This window comes from Phasianus colchicus, chromosome Z (genome assembly GCF_987193195.1).
Source record: "Phasianus colchicus chromosome Z, bPhaCol1.hap1.1, whole genome shotgun sequence".
NCBI classification, from domain to species: Eukaryota; Metazoa; Chordata; class Aves; order Galliformes; family Phasianidae; genus Phasianus; species Phasianus colchicus.
Genome location: NC_143476.1, coordinates 54032013 through 54053866, shown reverse-complemented (window position 1 = coordinate 54053866; position 21854 = coordinate 54032013). Strand labels below are relative to the sequence as shown.

The 21854-nt window shown below is 42.5% G+C and overlaps 1 protein-coding gene across 1 annotated transcript in view; it reads right to left on the bottom strand.

Annotated features, from left to right (window-relative positions):
- Positions 1-17500, bottom strand: part of LOC116234656 (guanine nucleotide-binding protein G(q) subunit alpha) — a 115042-nt gene extending 97542 nt beyond the window's left edge. The window contains exon 1 of the mRNA XM_031602383.2: positions 17068-17500. Within this exon, the coding sequence (XP_031458243.1) occupies positions 17068-17203 (136 nt within the window). The 5' untranslated portion in view covers positions 17204-17500. The remainder of the gene's footprint in view (positions 1-17067) is intronic.
- Between the last annotated feature and the right edge of the window lie 4354 nt (positions 17501-21854).

Genomic DNA, 21854 nt, shown 5'->3' with positions numbered 1-21854 from the left:
GAAATAGATTCTTCATCTACATGATGTGGCATCAGGAGAGTAAACAGATGCAATCAGGTGTGCAAGATTGCTGATCACTGCGGTACGAGGAGCCAATAGTTAAAGAAGCCAAAAGTACCAGAAATAAGTGACTGGATTTCAGTGCTTTTAAACAGACTTAGAGAAAGGAGTGACTAGACTTTCCATATACACATTCAAAAATAGAAATCAAAATTTCTTCTGAATAAACAAAACCACTGCCATAATTCAGACAGAATATAACAGCATCTTTGTAAACCGCTCACATTAAGGTTTTTCAGAACAAATCAACTACTGGTGCCACCAAAAAAATATTTGTACATCACTGTACTCAGTAGAAAAGAATGAAAGGGAACTTCCATAAATAATGATTTTTTATAGAACTATAAGAAGATGTTCCCAAGATACTTAAATGTGAAGTTAAGTTCAGACATTTAACAGAGTCTTGAGTAAGATTTGAAAATCCTACTGTGCCTAGGCAAGCATTTCCAGTGTAGCAACTACTAAAATCTGTGTCTTTGGTAGCTTTGGTACTTCTGCCTCTTTGCTCTCTCAGCCAATAGATTGGATGATGGGTTAGAAGGGGAACAGCGTAATCTATCAGAGCAACATATCATGCCTCTCTCCACTGCAACTTGAAAACAGAGATTCAGTATGACACTCTTTCAAACAGAAAAGATCTTGCGTGAAGACAACGATCCACAAAGTCTTCTATGCACAAAGGAGTTTGCCTTTAGTTGAAGTTGAATAACAGAATTGAGTTGGAAGGGACCCTTAAAGGCCATCCATCCCTGCCATGAACATGGACACCGACAGCTAGATCAGGGTGCTCAAAGCCTTGTCCATCCTGAGCTTCAGTGCCTCCAGTGGGGCATCCACCACCTCCCTGGGCAATCTGTTCCAGTGCTTCAATCATCCCACAGAATCCAAGCTGTAATAATTAAGTGGATTACAGAAAGCAGAGGTGGTGAGATGCAGTCATTCCCTGATAATTTACAGCATCTAAAGCACTATATAGCAGGTGAAACAAACAAAAAACAGAACTCAAAATCTAGATCAGCCCAAATCATCATTTTGTTTGAGAAATGATGGTGAGTATGAATTATTAACTGATCCAGGAACAAAGCCTGGTGTCATTTCCAGCACTTTGCTGAAACATAACTCTTAGAACTATAATTACAATGAGATTACTGGGAAGAAAATAAAACCTATGACACTTACCACTACAGGGCAACTGTTACCTTAAGAGAAAATATTCTTAAGTAATATTTATGTCAAATACAGAATTGAAATAGTCTTCAGTATTACAAAAACAAACAGCCTTGCTTCCTGACAAACTTAAAGGGCTGTCTGAAGTAAAAAAAAAAAAAAAAAAAAATTATAGTGAATGAATTAAACTTCTGAATTTTCATTACCAAGGTCAAGGATGTGTTCTGCTTCAAGAAGACTTGAGGGGAAGATCATCTTCCCCGTCTGTTCCTGAGAGAAAATGGTAGGGATAACAATTAAGCATTTCCATTGGTTTTGAGTAGCCTTCCTATAGACTTACTCACTTCCAGAAAAGAGAGAGAATGGCCCTGATCTATGGCATCCAGAAAATACTGTTAAAGTCTTGAGTGGGAAGGGAAAATGGAAAGAAGGGGAGAATTTTCATTTACAGCTTCAAATCTAAATTTAAACATTCCTTTCTAGAATTCCTCACTACGGTCTTCTCTGTGGAGGAAATCTGGATATTGTTGTGCAATTCATTGCAGAGCACCATATACCAGAAAACTAACAAACTCATCATACCTGCCTGCTGGAAGAGCGCATAACAAAAACTCTAAGACACAATACATTTGAAGCAGACTACTGGGAAAGGACAAAGACAGCCCATCATTTAAGTGCCCCTCCTTTTGTTTATTAATCTGCACAAAGAAACTCAAGAAAACAGTAAAGTCTCAAATTAGTGATTCCATTAATAACTACCATTATTTGAATCAGCTAAGGAAAGCTTGGGAAACATCATTTGCTTTTTCATACTAAGATGCAAAGAAATCCTACATGCTGGGGGCCCAAAAGACAACTTAAAAATAAAACAAAATAAAAATCCACAAATACACCAGGTTATTAAGAAAAAAAAAAAAACACAAGCACAACCACAGCCCCCACATTTACAAAATAATGGCATATAGCTGATGAGATTACTACTCAACAGATAAAGGAGGTCTACCCTCTGCTGAGGTCTAATCCTCTGGTATATATCTGCAGCATACTCACCATACTTCACAGAATCAGAGAATTGTTGAGGATGGCAGGTGTCTGCAGAGCTCATTCTGCCCAACCCCTGCTCTAGCAAGGCCACCCAGAGCAAGGTGCCCAGGCCCACATCCAGGTGGTCTTTGAAAATCTCCAAAGGAAGAGACAAACCACACAGCCTCCAGGTAACTTGTGCCAGTGCTCCACAACACACAGGCAGTAAAGAAGTGCTGCCTGGCATTCAGATAGAATCCTAATTCCAGTTTGTGCTCATGGCCTTTTTTCCTGTCACTGGGTACTACTGAAAAGAGAATGGCTCTGTCTTATTTGCATCCTCCCTTCAGGATGGTATTTATAGGCTTGATGAGATCTCCCCTGAGCCTCCTCTTCTTCAGGCTGAGCAGCCCCGGCTCTCTCAGGCCCTCCTCAAAGCACAGACATTCCAATCCTTTCATTATCTAAGTAACCTTTTGCTGGACTCTCTCCAGGGTGTCCATGCTTCTCTTGTAACAGAAAGCCTAATCTTAAACTTAATCTTAATCTTAAATCCACGTGGCAGAATGAGCAGAGGCCTAAGAGTTTCACTAGATGAAGAAAACATTTTTTCCAGGGGTAGAGGAACTCAAGCTACATACGAGTCAGCTCTGGGGAAGAAGAGCTAAGTTCCAACCGTGCTCCAGCTGTGTTAGCCTATGTTGGAAAACTCTGCAAAATCTGCTGGTCTCTACAGGCACACAAGAGAACTTACTCTCACAAGTTCCAGCCCCATCAGCTTCAAATTCTCTTCTCAATGAGATTAAGTTTTCTCCATTAAAGGCTGAAGTTAAGACTGTGATAAGTGAGAGAAGGTATCTCATAAACATCCCAGCTTTCCAACTGCAGCTAAGTCCTGGCACATTCATATATTGCCATAAGGATAACAATAATCATGCAGCTCTGAAGGAGGCTCCTAGGAGGCACCGTCCCTTTACAGAAGATGCAGAACTCTTATAACAGAGTTCTACAGTCAGTCTGTCTCAAGGTGCAAGCCGAAGCTGTTCACAAATTTTACAGTAATGCTAAGCAGCTGCTGCCAAGCATTAACCAAATGCTGCCCCTCACACAAAGAAGCTGGCATGTAATCCTATAATGATTGAGGTGGATGAGCCAAAAGCAGTACAAAGGAGAAGCCTGCAGGTACCCCTAGTGTGTAGGCAAAGGCATCTGCGACAGATTGAGTGTGAGTAGTGCAAGGGACATGCTCTGCTGTACGTAACACAGATGATGATACTGAAATTGAACATTTGCTGAGTCACCACTGAGTAGCCACTGATGACACTTCATATTTGCCATGAAACAAATTGATGTGTATCTTGCAAACTGTAAACACCTAAAAAACCCTTATTTAATTCCCCGGCACCAAATTTGAACATTTTCTATTTTATACTAAAAAGAAATAACCTAGAGGAGATCTGGGACTAATCATGGGATTACTATGGAAGATAAAACTGCAGAATTTAGTTTTCTCCATTTTAAGAATAGGAGGGAAAAATTCCAAAAAGAAGCCTGAATATCACAGAACTACTGAAAGTAACAACTTAAGAGACATACACTTTTTAATCAGAATAAATGTTGAAGGTCAGAAGAGAAAAAAGTTTACTATTTGTACAAATGTTCTTATATCTAAGCAATAAACTCAGAGAACTCAAAGAACTGCTAACGTATGGATGTAGATTAGAAAGGAGAGATATGATCCAAGCAAATATATACATGAGTGAAACTCCAATGAAGAGCTTTCTTACATATTTCAAATTTGGCTTTCTGTCAGTGATCTTTAATACTGAGCAGAACTGACACAAATGCTACTGCCATAGCTGATGGCTAGAAGGTGTGACAAAAACAGTGTCCTTAAAAAATTAACTTCAATGAAAAGTGAATGTGGCATTATCTCCTGTAAGCGCTTAAGTGATAGTAAAGTTCTCAGGCAAATAACTTTGGTATTTAGAAGTTCAAAAGTTACACTTTCCTAGAAGAGAAAAGCAACACAGAAATACTTCTCAAGAAACAGAAGCTGTGGCATCAGCAACAATTAAGAGTAGCGCTTAGAGCCCATGATCACTACTCAATTCCATTATGTTATGTAAACAAAAGAAATCCAAAACCAGTAGCGTTGGTATGTGACAGGCATGTTTTTTCAGAAGAGCTGCTTCAGGGAAAACCAACAGAATTACAAGTGAAAGCTGGATTTAGACATAAAATGCAACTGAAAGTCATTTCAGAACATTTTATTGAATAACCAGACAGCCCAAATTCCACAGAACAAGAAAAAAATAATGAAAGCAGTCTTGATAGGAGAGGAGGTAAAAATAGAAAATTGGAATAAGTAAGCCAAGAACTCAGGAAATTTCAAAAACTTCCAGGAGAAAAAGTAAATTAAGAACACTAATGTTCCACATGAGACCCCATATTTTTATATCACAAAGAACTTAAAACAGCACTGATTCCTCACTAAATTATAATACAACACTTAGTATGAGCAGAGGAAAATCTATGCATCATTAGCAAATATTTGCTTCTGCTTTAGGAAAACACCACAACATTACAATGTTAATGAAAGCATCTCCACTGCACCCACTGAACACAAATACGGCAGAGGACTCAGTCATGTTAGAACATTACTCAGCAGGTCTAGATACCTCAGATATCTCAGAAGTATCTAGGAAGTCATCCTACCTTGTAATTTTTGAAACATCACTGAAGAAAAAAAATAAAAATAAATGAAGGGGGGGATCAGGAGAGACTGCATACCAAGAAGCTGCTATGTGGCTACAACAGCTCCAACAGTTTGGAGTACAAAGTAGAGGAACTAAGTATCTGCTAAGTAACTTGGTGTCATATAACAACTGAACACAGCATGCATTAAATGAATTAGAGTTGTTTAAACAGTAAGTATTAAATTATGCACACAAAAGTTCTTTGACAGCTCTCTTATAAGCAGGATCTCAGCAATACTAGATCAGTACAAGAAAGATTTTAAACTGTGAAATAGAATGAAATCAACAAAAACTATGTGACATAGCAGCAGGGGATTGGTAAATTAAGGAAAGGTTATGATGCAGACATGTAATTAACTTAACCCGTAAATGAGGAACAGGCAAAGACACAGGCATCTTGAATACTGTTACATGCAAGGTTGTCAACTGACAACTGAATCAACCCTGAAAAGTAATTATTTTGAAGAATTTTTCTATTATGGTAGACTATCACCCAAAAATAACTGCTTTAATGTAGTGGCTAGGAAGGCCATTGTATTCTTCAGACACATCTCAGCAGTATCTCAACTAACAGAAAAGAAATTTTAGTTCTGTATTTGTACAAAAAAAAAAAGAAAGAAAAAAGCAAGCATACAAGTTTTCAATTCTTGATGCTGAAGAGCTAAAGAGGAGTCAAGAGATCTTAAGGACTAAAGAACTAGGAAACCCAATCTACAATTACAGTTCAGATTAAGCGTTAATATACCAGAGCTGCAGCCAAGCTAAGAACAGGGCTTTTTTTGTGTGCTTATCTTTTCAGTTTTTTTGTTTGTTTGTTTTTAAAACATCTTCCTTTTGTTCTTAAGGTTGTTAGTAAGTTTAAGGTTCAAGAAAATTAAGAGTTTATACCATGATTTCTTTGGTGGCTTTTTTTGTTTTTTAATGTTTTACTTACAGTGAGACAATATATTCCACAATAAATAAATAGGTTAACTGATGCTAATTTTTTGTGGAACAGATTTATACTTTGGCTCAAAAAGTAAAACAAAAAATACCACTACCTCCCCAAAACAAACCAATCATTCAAAGGAAAACACAAGCACATAGGCGAATCTAAAAGCCACACAAAATACAATATTATATGTAAACTACAGTCTAGATTGGTAGGTTGAAACATTGTTTAAGAAAACAGAAATCAGTTATACTAAGTCAATGAAAACAAACATCTTGCTTATAGCTGTATTTCTAACCACTCCCCAGAGTTCTGGCTCTCTTTGCACATACAAAAACCCTGTAAAGGAACAGGAAGGTATTAGTGCATTCCATGTAGCTTGGTATCATGCAAACAAGACAAATAAAACACACAAGCCTGAAAGGTGATGACCCATTTCTCCAGCTATGGATTATTCCAGAAAATATCGACATTCCTTGGAGATAGAAACAACTGAAGTAGAAAGCAAATGCATTACAAAAATATAGCCATGATGTTCCCCTTCTTCTTCTTTAGGCTATTCAAACATAAGAATACAGCCTTCAGCTTGATAACTCACATATATTGTACTAGCGTACATGTCAGGAGGAAAAAAAAAAAAACCACACACACACACCACATTTTCCCTCTTTAAAAAACAAAGAGTTCATGTCTGTTTTTCTGGTTTTACACTAATGGAAACCCCCCCCCCCCCCCCCAGACAAAAAAAAAAATATTGCATACAAAAGCTTAACACTATACTCCTGACATTATTACATGAAACTGTACACAAAGGAAGTCCACAAATCAAAAGATTCAGCACACGTATTTTCCCAAGAACATCCAGCTGAAAACTGCACTAGCAAAACTAACATAGTAGTAAATTTTCAGCAAACCACAAGCCTAAGTACATCATCATCCAGGGAATGCCTGTGTCAGAAGTTTCTTTAAGAGAAACAACTTTATGGCATACACATTAAATCTCCTGTTAAATGTCAGAGGTTTGCATTTGTCATGGGGAGAACAGCCACAATTAAGCTATTAGCAAATTCTGTACACAGTGTTTATCTGGCTTCAGTTCAAAGGCTAGAATCCTCACAGATAGTCCTAAGTTTAGTTCTTAACCTTAGCTAAATTTAATAATTAATAGTAGTGCGTTACACTGTAGTACAACTCAATACAGAACAAAACTCAGAATTCATTATTATCTTGTCTCACAGATAAGAAGCAAGAATAAATGGAATTAAGCAAATAAACCTCAGGAGAACAGAAATTACTCTGGACAAAGAATGTTTCTAGATTCCAATGAGCACAGATCGTATTACCAGCCAAGATGAAGACAATCACAAACCAAAACATCTTTCAGAGTAAAACATTACTGATATTAACATCAAAACTAGATCAAACATGCCTAACTATAAGTCAATACACAAATTCAGTAATTCCAGTGAATCTCAGTCTAATTTTCTGGAAACACTCTATTATAAATTTTGATAAAAACAAATTTACTTCCATTGCTCACTCCGCCTTTTAATGAAATCAGCTAAGTGAAGAGAAACACTCATTTAAGTGAAATGCATCTTTTCAAAGATTAGAATAAATGTTTATTATCTCTCTCAGCTTATCATTTCAACTTTGAGATAAATAAAGCAAAAGGAAAAAGCACAAAACTCAAAAATCTCAGTTTCTTTTCTACATTCTCACTAAGAAAAATAGTATGTTTAGATGCAGTTTCAGAGGGGAAAAAAATACTATTCTATCCAGAAAACGGGTGCCAAAGAAGTATAAAAAGTTTAATTTCAGGATATTCATTATTACTAAAACATACTAAACATACTAAAACATAAATTACAACCTGAGTTTTTTGGGTCTGCCAAAGATGTCTCCCCATCCCAAAGGATTATTAAAAAAATGCATATTTTATATATCAAAAGCGCTTCTCATGGGGGATTTATATGAAATTCTTTTGGCATTAAGTCCAACACTTGCAATTTCCCATATGGGAACTCCATGAGAGTTCATTCATGTGTCCCACTTGGAGGATACACAGAATAGCAGTAAGATAAAGGAACTTTGATCTCTCTCAGCAACGGGCCAGGTCTGCAGAGCTCAAGTCAGTCTGACAGCTATCTGGTGGCCTGCATTAGGAGATCTCTTCTTCTTTAATGACGACCAGGTGCCAAAAAAAAAAACAAAAACAAAAACAAAAACAGCAGCCTCGGGACAGGAGAGATCAAAACAGCAAGAATGCTGTCAGCCTGTCTGAAAATTCTCTAAAGTGTCTCAATCTGTTAACACACAAGCATGGAAGAAAAAGGAGAAAAAGAAAAATTAAGCAAAGCTATTTAAAGACTCCTGTAGAACCATTTGTTTTGCTTATGGGTCTTTTTCAACAGCACAACTAGAGTATCTCAGTTTCCAGGATACTATTATTTCCTTTTTTACACACAAAACAAGATAGGCAGAAGTAAAAAGTACTGTATAAATCCACATTATTTTCCTCTCCTAAAAGACTGAGTCCAATTGCACCTGCATCAAAAGTGGTTTTGAAAAATAATTTTTTCTGAAACTGTTTTTTTTGAACACTTTCAAAATGTCTTCGCTATCAACCACATGCTGATTCCAATGCCATCTAAGTGACATTTACCAAAATGGGAAAAATCAAATTGGCCACATACATGGATGGCAGTATAAGGATGTGTTAAAGGTACACAAACAATTCCTTTCATTTTCAGTATCTAATTTCCACTACTATTACTGCTCTGGTCTTGCTAAAACACAAGTAGTACACTTCATCTTAGTAAATCCAGTATCACAGTAATAAAAAAGTTCATACTTTATCCTAAGTTTCTTAAGCCCATCAATTCCCCAGAATCACAAGAAATTATGGCATCATTTCCTATTTATATACATTTTAGTTTTTCTGTCCATCGAAGTTAACAGTTGCTGCTACAGAAACACTGTTTGAATTTCCAGATTACCCTCATTTAACCAGAGGCATGGGCTAGAATAGTCCTAGGCCTTCTTTTAGAAGATTCTCTGACCTAACCAAGATAATTAACGTTATCATTAATGGAAAACCTAAGAGTTAAAAAATCTCCAGTGACAGGTTTATAGAACAAGGAAAGAAACGTGAGTTACCTTAACTTACATAAATGTGCTCATTTGGTATAAGGACTTTTGCCAAAGATTATCTTGTTACTTTTGAATCTGGAGCTGCTGGAGCACAAAACTGGAGAAGAACCATGAGGCAGTACACCAGAGGCCACTGAGCAACCAGATCAGGTAGTGGGATAGATACAAATACGACAGGGCAGTAATGAGTTTTCTGTGCCATAAATTTAAGTACTATTAAGTCCAAAATGGTAATGGGAGGACGGTTGGATTAGATAATCTTGTAGGTCCTTTCCAACCCTGTGATTCTACGATTCTATGATTTTCTTGATTTCATGGCTGTATCATAACTAAAATAAGCTCTTGACTCTTGTTCACTGAAATAATCTGAAATTGGTTGGGTATCTATCATGTCCAACCATACCAAATGCCTACAGAATAGTTAACCTGGAGACAGGTAAGCACATCCAGGAAAAAAACCCCTTCTGATGCACATTTGATGGCAATTAGAGCTCTACTTTCAGTTAACTTTAGAAGTTAAGGATCTAACTGCACTGATTTCTTGTAGAAGATTTCAGAATTAAAAAGGTAAATAAAATATATTTCAAATGCTAACTGTTCTTTTCACTATAAACAAATCCCCTGTCAATGTATTTTTGATAGAAGGAATTGAATCCTGAAGTATTTTGAAAAGAGCCACCACCCCATTTTCCAAAATATAAAACAATAGGCATACATAATCAATGAGGATGGTTCTTTGGGTGAATATTTACCCCATCTGTTTGTTCCAAGATGAAATCAGGCCCAGCCCTAAGCACTAGACAAAACTGTTCAGACCCAATCCTAACCACTTCTCCCAAGTGCAGGGCAGGTTAACCTATCTTACAAACACCATTGCCACAGCTCAGCTGCACAAAGGCAGCAGTGATATTTCCTCTGCTATCTTTTTCACCTTCCTCACAAGGAGGTTCAATTTTTCAGAAACTTTCTGGTGTCCTGCTGGTTTCCTCAAGCTATATGCATACTACACATCACGTTCCCTTCAGGGAAGGATGAGGCAAACCACCACTGTGGATTGACTGAAAGGCAGCAGCTTTGTTTGATGCGTTTCATTTCTGCCTCTGGCACAGCCACACACCACCCTCTCAAACGCAGAAAGTAACAGCACTTCTCTGCTGGCAACTGCATGTACACGAGGGCTCTGTGATAAAACTCTGCAGTCCAGACCCAGCTCTGAACACTAAGCATAGCACACAAATTAAACAGTTTGAGTATTCCATGCAATTTGACCTCCACAAGCCCACAAAAGACAACATCTTCAGACAATTACTCTTCAGTTCAGTCTCTGTATTAACATTACTTATTGGGGGTACAATTTGCAACCAGAACACTCAAGATTTAATCTTCAATTTCGATCAAAAAACATTTTGGCTCTTCCTGGAACTCCCTAAGTAACTTTCAAACTACTAAAACCATGGTATCTCTTAGATTTGTGTATTCTGGCATTAATGCATCTAGTTTCTTCAGAAGGGTTTAGCCATATTTACAGCCTGCTTCATGCTTCCAACTCTGATGCCAGAAACACTGCATACAGGGCCTGCTAGTGTTTCCTATGTTCAGGATCCCCCTCTGTTTTATACTGCTTTTCTGCTCGTGGTTCGTGCCAGTCAGACATTTTGTAATTAGACCAAATAAGAAGCGAATGCTAAAATACTTCCATAATTGTACCCGTAAGAGCTGTTCATACATAGCAAAAACAGATTTTTCCTGAGTGTTACACCATTCAGCACAGAAAAAAATAATGATAATAAAATGTTCAGTGTTTACAGTTCTCTGTTACTGCAACAAAGCTAATAATCATTAATCACATCCATTGTACCAAGTTATTTTACACCTTCCTGGGATTAATTTTGCAGATTGTCATAGTATTTCAAAAGAAATACTTTCCCTTACAAAATCTGCATTGGCATTATACAACACCAAAATAATGTGAAGAAGCTAAAAAGCAGAATTATAACTTTTTAACATTGCAGCATACACCCAAATGTACTTTCTCCAGAGATTCTCTGCTCAGCACATGCTTTCCCCTCCTGCACTAATTCCATGTAGTTCTTTAATGTGAGAGAAAAATTTGGAGTCCCTTGGCTCTCTGACTTATGAATAAAATTCACTGACGATTGAAATCCTAAGTTAGTTCTTATGTGCTTCAGTGGGTGTAGATCACTTCTAAAATAAAGCAAAAGCAGCAACAAAAAAAATCCTTTTAAAGCACTGCAAACAAATTATCTCTCTACAACAGATACAAATAAAAACGGATTATGTCTTTTATATATATGTACATATGCCTGTACATTAAAAATGATATTTATATACAGGCATACACAACTATATATCATAAAATACATCAAGGTGTTTTGCATCCAGGATAATAACATTAGAAGGTACACTGAATAGAGATACTTATCAATTCAGTTACAACATGTCAGCATGTGTACATACAGTATTTGCTCACTTTACTATTGTAAATGTGTACTATGGTATCTAATCAAACTAATTTCGAAGTGTGCAGTGCGAGTGGGAGGATGGACCATTACATACAAGGTAGCCAAATCAGGTTACAGTTCTAGCTTTTTTTTTTTTTTTTTTTTTAATAATTTAACAGAGCATGAAAAGTAGTCAATCAGAATGTACTACCCAATATTAGTGCCTGTTTCCTTTGTGCACAGGAGTGAAACGTGTGTTATCACTTGACTCCCATCTGTAAACAGGGTATACTGCATACCTGCACAAGGATTCCAGACTGTAGCAGGGAAAGATGAAGCCAAACACAAGGCAGGACTGTAAAGGAGACTCCAAAGTTCTCCAGAATGCTTGGTCACAGGCACACTCCTGAAACTGACCTCAGCTCATTGCCTGACTGATTCTTAACATACAGCATTCTAGGTTAATAGCTCCACAAGTAGAACACATTGCTAATAAATAGCAGATGTGTGAACCTACCTCACAGTTTATTGTCTTTCCAGTTCTGCTGTTGAAGATACTGAGATAAGCAGCTGCAAAACAGCCTACCAAAAATACAAAGAATGAATACATTTGTGTCATTTTCTCAAACACAGTTGATATCTTCACGACAGGAAGGCATAATTTGACATATTCAAGGTGTACTTGAGCCTCTCTATTGTATACTGCTCTTCTAAAGAGCAAAGCACTGAAACAGATACAACAGAAAGTCTTTGATTACTTCAGGGGTTTAAAAAATAATACCTCAAATTACACTTGTGTGTATTCACTGACCTTTTTCTCCAAAGAATTTTGAATGAATGTGACTGGAAAACTGCTGTCTGAGATTTATGTCTTCAAGCTCAATGGTAAGAAAGTTTACATCAACAGCCACATAACGTATGTCTATTAAATATTCACATTTCTATTACGTGATTATCTTGCTCTGGTTGGCTAGTCATATTTTTACATAGCAGAAATCTGTTTCTGAACAGCTTAGTATCTGCAACAAATGTTCAGGAAAAAAGGGAAAAAGAACGTGTCAAACAATGTGGCCAGACCTCTAAGATTTAGTCGATGTATATAATGTAAACAGGAAATTCATTTATGTGTGGCTTCACAGAATTCTCATTTTCACATACTTCAAAACACACATCTGAGTATATATGCACCAGCAGAGATTTACTGCAACGTCTGTTAAGAAACTGCCACCCTGTCCTGCTCGATTAAACCACCCAGAGCAGCTCAGCTACAGTAAAAATAAGGAAGCTTGCTTGTTTCTCCAGCTGAGGAAAAGATTATATAAGACCAGCGTGCTTCATTGTTGACTTAATGGGCTCACTTCCTCCTAGAGTTATCTGAAGAAAGTTGAAGCCCTTGCTAATTCACTGAGTTGCACACGATTCTTTAATTCAGCTGACAGAGGTCTAAGAAAGCAAATACATATATATCCTGCATGCTTGCTGGATGTTCACCAGGTGCCCAGAAGCTCCTTTCCACATCAGACCAGCTGCCATCCACGCTAACGCACATAGCTTATCTTCTACCTGCTTCCTTTCCAACACACAACCAACGAATGTCAGGCAGCTCTCTGCACTGCACCTCTGTTATCTTGGACAGAAGGGACAATCACCTCTTAAAAACGTGTTTTACACCTGACACTGCCAGCAAATAGGACATTAAATAGTAGATATGCTGTCAGCCCCTCCAACACTTCACTTGGACAAGGTTTCTGGATAGCCAACTAATAACTAATATGGTAGTGCTGAATTATTTTTTTAGACATTTAGAGAAAATGCTCTGAGAAAACAGCATGTAGCGTAAACAAATGCAGCATACAGTCAGGGATATCCAGAACTGAAAGCTTACAGCTACAATCCATCATTTAGCCTCGGGTGCTGCATTCTGAGACCCAGCAAAATTTCCACGGATGACAGTCAAAATGATACATAGAAAACATGGAACTTACATATGCTTAAGTACATAAATGCACACTTACAACACAAACATGAAGAATGCTCTACATCTTGTCTGGCATATACCAATACAATGCATTAAAACACCTCGTTTCTTCCCAGCTATAAAAGTAATGTGTTTTTACAGCTAGCAGCAAACAATGGATGGATATTAACAACTTAAAGCTCTGGAGAACAATCATACTGTTGTACAAAGTGTACAGCAGTAATGAAATCCAGAAGAATCTGGAAAATACATGGGATTAAAACCAAATTCAGTGGAAGACTGATTTTGTTCCAAAGTGCCTTAAATATTACAGCCAAGTTCCGTTAGCAGAACTACTATGATGCTGTTGTAACATTCTTCAGTGCATGTTTTAAAGTTCTGGCTCTTTAGAATTACAACAGTAAAAACCTAACAAAAAAAACTCAACACTTTTTTCCTGTTCCTACCTGTCCCAAAAATGAAGCAAAGATGTACAGTAAAGCATCTAGATGTGGTATTTTAATGTTTGATTGCAGAGGAGGTTTATTTTTAAACTAACACTTAGGAATAATCTTAGCATGCAGTAAAAGTGTTCCAGAAATTACTTAGCGTACTGAACTCTGACCCTACGAAAAGAAAAAAGATATCATTATTAATACACACACAGGGTGCACTTGGCACAGTATGTGCATGTCACTCAGAAATGCTAACTTGCACAACCAGGAGAGAAAGGAAAAAACTAATTCACTTTGCAGGGAAGCACTGCAATGCAAACGGCATGGGGTGGGGTGGGGTGGAGGGGTCAGTGGGCAGAATGTGTGAGGAACACCAGAAAACCCAAAACTTTTCTTCTGATCCAAAAATGCTATCTTTTTTTCCCTCACATTGTACGTACATCTGATTTTCAACCGTGGAAGTAAAAATCCAGCACAGATTTGCTTATCTGTGCCTTAAAGCCTTTCAGGTTAATAGCTTTAGCACAGGCTTGTTGCAAGTGAAGAAGAACATGCGTGGCCAATTAGCGCGGCTCAGTGTAAGCTGGGCTAGCTCTCTCCTTCGAGCCAGGGGATACACCGCAGTCTCATTTTCAAAAGCCTTTAACCCATTTAGGCTTCTCAGTCCCACACCACACAGAGGGACCCAGACATCGGAACGTTTGGGAAAAATAAGAGTTTGCTTATGTTTAACAAAACTAAGCAATATTAGCATGCTACTCTTTTTGGTTTTGAGGGGGAAAGGTATCTTTTATTTTTAAATTATCAAGAGCTCTATTGTCTCATTACAGAACTTTAACTAATTTCAGACTGTCATGTTACCGGTCTCACCGTTTTTAATAAATATTTTCTACTTTTAAAATGTCTGTCTCTCTCACTCTCCTATGAACAACTCACACAAACACCACATCCTCACCAACCAGGCACTGCTGATGCTGGGGAAGCGGTGAGAGTGACTAGAAAGAGTCCTGTCATGCACCTAAAATAAACCACTATTCAGAAAACTTCTCCTCAAAATTTGTTTATAAATTGAAGCTTGAACCTCTACCCAATGCCACGACTTCAACGGTGGTTCACCACTATCTACATTTCACAAGATGAGATCATTAAGTGTTAATCCACACAGCTGAAGAGGCACACACTTCCAGCCCAACACAACAGCGTGACATACAAAAAAAAAACAAAAATGTGCACACAGTAACAATATCTGTTCCAGTTTTGTTACCCAAAGACAGCCAGCCAATGCTGCCTAACGGGACACTGAACCCAGCCCTCCTGGTCTCTAGCACTTCTTGCTTACATCTCCCCCAGCACAACAGAACACCTGGCTTACACCACCCCTTCTACAAAGAAAGGCTGAGGGAGCTGGGCTTGTTCAGCCTGGAGAAGGCTTGCAGCCTTCCGGTACTTGAAGGGAGCTTATAAACAGGAGGGAGGCCAACTTTCTGCACAGGCAGATAATGACAGGACAAAAGGGAACGGCTTTAAACTAAAAAAAGGGGAGACTTAGATTAGATGTGGCAAGGCACTGGCAGAGGCTGCCCTGAGAGGCTGTGGCTGCCCGATCCCTGGAGGCATCCAAGACCAGGCTGGATGGGAGCTGGGCAGCCTGAGCTGGTGGGTGGCAGCCCTGCCCACATCAGAGAGTTGGAACTGGATGGGCTTTAAGGTCCCTTCCAACCTAAGCCATTCTGTGGTTCTACAACAGACCAACACCGGCAGAATGCATTCCTGCAAGCAGCCCAGTAAGCCACCACTGCCCAGGGAGCTTCTTGTCTGCCCTTGGTCAGCAGATAGCCTGTGGCACTGAGTGAGTGGGCCCTCCGGGCAGTTTGTAGGTGTCACTCAATGTACGTTTTGCGGTTTTGAACGCTTGGGAGAAAACTGCAACAAAAACATGGAAATACTTAATAAGTTTGGACCTGAGTTTACAAGGCTGGTATGCCAGCTGTCTCCACTGAAGTGAACATACATCACTCTGTAATTATACTTAAGCTCACATTTGTCCAACTGTATGGATGGTATCTAGTCTGGTTCATTCTTACTGTGAATTTCCAAATAGCCACAACAGTCACCCGGCAGAACCAGGCCAGAAAGAAACTGGCCTGTGAGCGCCAGTCATACCCACCTCCACCACTGTCCGTTTCAGTTTGAGGAGCCCCAAACCTTCCCCTGTGTCAGAGGACACAGTGAATCTCACAGAGCAGCAAACGGCACTTGCACAGGGAAGCACCGCCTAACCTCTCTGTCCTGCTCCCTGCCCCGTACAGGCCACGGGAGCAGCCCTCCCCCAGAACTCGTGGCACTGGTGAGGGCACATCGTGAGCCCCGGGCAGCGACTGCACAGCCACCGCGCAGGATGCGGATAAACGCATTTTCATTTAAAAGGCTCATTTTAACAGAAGCCAAATTCCTACTAGATAAGAATCGCAGCTGCATACTTGGAGCTCCAAAACAACAGCTACCGTTCTAATGAGAGACATACAGCGCCGAGGATTTTCTTTCCTGGCGGGTGGGTGGGCTCCAAAAGTACTACAGGATCCTGTCATCCTCGGCACGCCTCAGGTTGCTCTCAGCTCCTTGCCCGCACGCTGGCCTTCGTGGTTTCTTTTCCGTTTGTAACGTCGCTCTACAGCCCCAGCACAACCCCTTATCCCGGTTTACCTCACTAAATACAAATCACAACAAAGAAAAATGCGCCAAGCGAGCCGCGGAACGGACGCCCGTTCCCGGCGCCGCGCAGTGCAGCTCCCCCCGAGCCCCCCATCGCCCCGACGCCCGCCCCTCCCGTCCCTCGCTCTCAGCTCCATGTTGGAGGCCGCTTCCCTCCCGCACCGAGCCTACCGCGGCGGGCACCCACGCCCCGCGGCGGCGAGGGCAGGGCCGGGGCTCTCCGGCAGGGCCGCGGCCGAGGGGCCGAGAGCCCGGGCGAGCCGGGCCGGCCCCGCCGCCGCCCCAGGCCCGACAGCGGGGAGACCCCGGCGGGCTGCCCGGACGCAGCCGGGAACGGCCCGCGCCGCGCCGCGCAGAGCCAGGCCTGCCGGCGCCGAGCCGCACTCACCCAGCAGCAGCAGCTTCAGCTCCCGGCGCGCGTCCCGCTTGTCGCGGCGCAGCTGCCGCTCGATCTCGTCGTTGATCCGCCGGGCTTCCTTGGCTTCCTCGCTCAGGCAGCACGCCATGATGGACTCCAGAGTCATTCTTCCTAACTGGTTCACACACAGCCCCCACCCCCTAAAATCGCACGCACTCACTCGCTCGCACGCCCGCACCGGCCGGAGCCCGCACCGCGCACCGCAGGGCAGACGCGGGGATCGCCTCGATGCCGCACGCGGGCGAGGAAAGAGGCAGCGCGGCTCGGATCCCCGCCGCTCCCAACACCTCCTCTTCTCTCAGTCGTGCACCGACCGGCGCGGACGCCTCCACCACGGCGGCAGCGGCGCTCCCCGGCCGAGCCCCGAACTCCCCGGCGGCCGCCGCCCCCGGCGCCCGCAGCCCGCAGCGCCCACCACCCCGCCCGCCGCCGAGCGCTAGCGCCCGCCGAGCTTCCGCGCGGGCATCGCCCGGCCGCTGCCCTCGCCCTGGAGCCGGAGCCCGGCGACCTCGGCCGCGCCCGGCGGGGGAGCTTCCTCGCCCGCCCCTCTGGCGGGGACAGCCGCTGCCGTTGAGCTACCGCGGCTCGGCTCGGCCCTGACAGGGAAGACGGGAGAGGGGGCGGGAGGAGAGCTGCCGGCGGAGAGGAAGAGGAGACGGCAGGGGCCGGGCTCGCCCGGCTTTTCAATGGTTCGGCTCCGCGGGCGTGGTGAGGCAGGAATATGGCGGAGCGCCGCTCCCACGCACCCCCCCCCCGCGCCGTCGCACGCGGGGGGCGAGCGGCCGGGAGCGCCGGGCAGCTCCGTCTCCCCCCGTTGCCCCCGGGCGCCCCCGCGGCGTAGGAGGCGGCGGAAAAGGAGGAAGGAGAGGAGAAGAGGGGAAAGACGAGGGGGCGAGCGGAAGGTGACTGCTGGCGCCCAGCGGCCGCTGCGGCCCGTTCTGCGGGGACGCGCGGTTTCTCGGGCGCCTGGCCGCCCTCGTGCCGGGCGCTGACGGACATTTCCACCGCGCTCCTCCATCCTCCTCCACGGCCGCGGCTCGCGGGAGAGGGGAAACGCTGAAATTCCCGGGAAGGGAAAGGGAGGGGGGAAGCCGCCTGTCCACCTTCGCAGGGAAACGCGAGCGTGGGGATGGATGCCGTCCTGCGGCATGAAAAAGCCGCACACCGGCGGCACCGCGCGCTGCCCGCACCAAAACCCCGCTGTCGGCCCTCGGTCCTCCCGGCGCGGCGCACCGCGCCCGTGCCCTTCGCACCCCCACCGCCGGCTCTGGGTCCGCGGGTGCGTTCCGAACGCTTCGCGCACGGACTGGCAGCGCAGGCACAGCGCGGGACACGGTGGGGATGGAAGCGGAGAGCGCAATCATCGGCCCCATAATGCAGGCAGTTAATTTGGAGAGCGCGAAACATTTTTGTTATTGCTTTAGAAAACGAACGTTTTCTACCTAGCTTCAGGTAGGGTTTTATGTCCGATGTATAAGAATGGTCAGTGCAACTCAGAAAGGTTTTAAGATTGCATTTCTTTATACCTGCAAACCTATATGTCTCAGTTATTAATCAGAAAAGATGCTATTACAATGCCTATGTATATGTAAGTATAGCAATGTATTTGTCTGTCTATCCGGTGTCCCTGTGTTAATGCCTTAATATTAAATTCAGTGAAGATTTCTAGAGATTGAATTTTAGATACGACTTGCATTTTTTTAAAAAAATAACATTAACAAGAGACCAAAGGGGAAGAAATTCTTTGTAAAATTTATTCTAATTGTATCAGAGCCCTTTTCTAAAGGACAGACCTACAGCCCGAGAACAGGTGGCAGGAGACTTTCTGTATGTGCAGCAGTACTGTGCCTAGAACGTGGCACACAGTGTTTGGATTAGCAACAACTGCACCAGGGCTGCTCCAAGGATCCGAGTGAATGGGTCAGTGAGTTTGTGACTTGTGGGTGAACCGTTCATCCATCGGCCCGAGGACACTACAGTCATCAGGCAATACTGTGGCATCCCTGGGTGATGAAGTCTGACTCAACTTTCTTAACCAACTCTCTTCTATGCACAGTGCTCTGTGTACCTCAAACACAAAACTGTCATTTAATTCTGCATTTTTAATGAGAAAAGACACCCAGGGGGCCATAAATGTAATCTGTATGTACCGCTCCCACTGACATCATTGGATTTTAATCTCTGCTGGATAAGTATTTTCAGGTTTCTAATGGAGGTGCTTTCTTGCCTGGCTCCAGCACCAGCAGAGAGCCACTGAGAGCTGCTCTGCCCCCTGATCTCTGACTTAGTGGAAAGCAGAACCACCATTATGGACAATTACATGATAATAAACCCATGAGGAAGTTTCTCTCCAGCCCTCATCTCCATAATGGTCAGCGTTTGTTTTGAAACATGAAACAGCCTTTATAAATATTTTATCTTAATAGGAATTATGAGTAAATGACAGATGCCATTATTACCCGTACAGGTAATTATGATCCATAGACACCATCCATAGTGCCACCTAATCTTGCGGAGATACTTCCTGATAAGCTTTCCCCGTAACATTAATAATTTCATAGTGCTCTATGCAAGCCATCTCCAGCTCACAGCTCATAGCAACCCATTGTCTGTGAGACATTTTAGTGCTGTATGCTGCCACAGGAAATTAAAAGTGAGGCGGACAGGGGGAGTAGAGCACATCATTAAGCACACTGAGCCCTCAGCACTCTTGCTCAGAAGCCAAAAGAAGCAGGGGAACCACTAACCACTTTATCATCTCCGCATCTCTCCTTACATCTCTGTATCACAGACTTGAATCGCTTCCTTTCATAGGTGTAAGGATTTTTATTGTCACTCTCTGTCCTCTCTGCATGAGACATACTCTCTATGATGTTCTGACAGAACCCAGCAGCACCTGAGCCCACAGCTCCTGCAGCAAATCATCTGCAGCAGCATCCTGTCCTAAGCGATGGAGTGCCTCGCAGGTGCTTCTTGTTGCCATAGAGCATCCGGATGTTTTCAAAATGCCATGTACAAGTACATTCCAGCCTTGTTTCTGAGTACTTGCCATTAATTTAGAGACATCAGCGTAAGCACAGGTCAGATTGCCCTTACAGGATACCTTCCTGATTTGTTGCTTTTGTGAGTTTCTTGCTTGCTTGTTTGTTTGCTAGGGAAAAAAAAGAGAAGAGAAAAAAGAAAAGAAAAGAAAAGAAAAGAAAAGAAAAGAAAAGAAAAGAAAAGAAAAGAAAAGAAAAGAAAAGAAAAGAAAAGAAAAGAAAAGAAAAGAAAAGAAAAGAAAAGAAAAGAAAGAAAAGAAAAGAAAAGAAAAGAAAAGAAAAGAAAAGAAAAGAAAAAGGAGAGGAAAGAGAAAGGAGAGGAAAGAAAAAGGAGAGGAAAGAAAAGAGAAAGGAGAGGAGAGGAGAGGAGAGGAGAGGAGAGGAGAGGAGAGGAGAGGAGAGGAGAGGAGAGGAGAGGAGAGGAGAGGAGAGGAGAGGAGAGGAGAGGAGAGGAGAGGAGAGGAAAAAAAAGAAAAAGAAAAGAAAAGAAGAAAAGAAAAGAAAGAAAAGGAAAGGAAAGAAAAGAAAAGAAAAGAAAAGAAAAGAAAAGAAAAGAAAAGAAAAGAAAAGAAAAGAAAAGAAAAGAAAAGAAAAGAAAAGAAAAGAAAAGAAAAGAAAAGAAAAGAAAAGAAAAGAAAAGAAAAAGGAGAGGAAAGAGAAAGGAGAGGAAAGAAAAGAGAAAGGAGAGGAGAGGAGAGGAGAGGAGAGGAGAGGAGAGGAGAGGAGAGGAGAGGAGAGGAGAGGAGAGGAGAGGAGAGGAGAGGAGAGGAGAGGAGAGGAGAGGAGAGGAGAGGAGAGGAGAGGAAAAAAAAGAAAAGAAGAAAAGAAAAGAAAAGAAAAGAAAAGAAAAGAAAAGAAAAGAAAAGAAAAGAAAAGAAAAGAAAAGAAAAGAAAAGAAAAGAAAAGAAAAGAAAAGAAAAGAAAAGAGAAAAGAAAAGAAAAGAAAAGAAAAGAAAAGAAAAGAAAAGAAAAGAAAAGAAAAGAAAAGAAAAGAAAAGAAAAGAAAAGAAAAGAAAAAAAGAGCAGTACCTGTGGGTTCTCTACATGTGACATCCAGCATCTGCCATTACATTCAGCTGGAACGTTTCAGTATGGCTTGTTTTGTCAGCCCACTTTCCTGGCATTTCCCAGTGCTTGTCCACTGTCAAGTAACAGGTGTCTGCCAAAGTCCTGATGGTCAGACTGATAACCAGAGCAGGGCTTAAGAAAGCATTTGTCCATTTAATTTACGTGAAGTACATTTGTGCAGTTTATTTCCTTTTACTTACACGCATATTAAGAAGTTCTTACTGATGACTTAATTCTGTGGAAGTGCAAAAGCTGTGCAACCTTTTATGGCTCCCCAAAGGCTGCCTTACTCCCGGCTTTGCCTACCACCACCCGTGGGACGCTGCTGCGCACACCCCGCGTGTCGCAGCGTCGCACAGCACGCGGTCACGGGGCTCAGCGTTTTTTGCACTCTTTGCAACCTTAAGTGTCAGACACCCGTTTTCGTCTACAGATCGCCTGTACGCGCGGCCGGTTTCGGGCGTTCACAGAGCGGGATCTCCGGGTTCTGCAGCCCCGTCCCACCCGGCACCGCGACCCCGGCGGCGCTCCCGGAGCGGGAGTCCCTGCGGCGCAGCCGCGGCGCCCCCTGCCGGCGACAAGGCGCGCCGCCCCGCCGCCCCGGCCCCGCCCGCGCAGCGCCCTGCGCGGGGCGCTGAGAAACGAGGG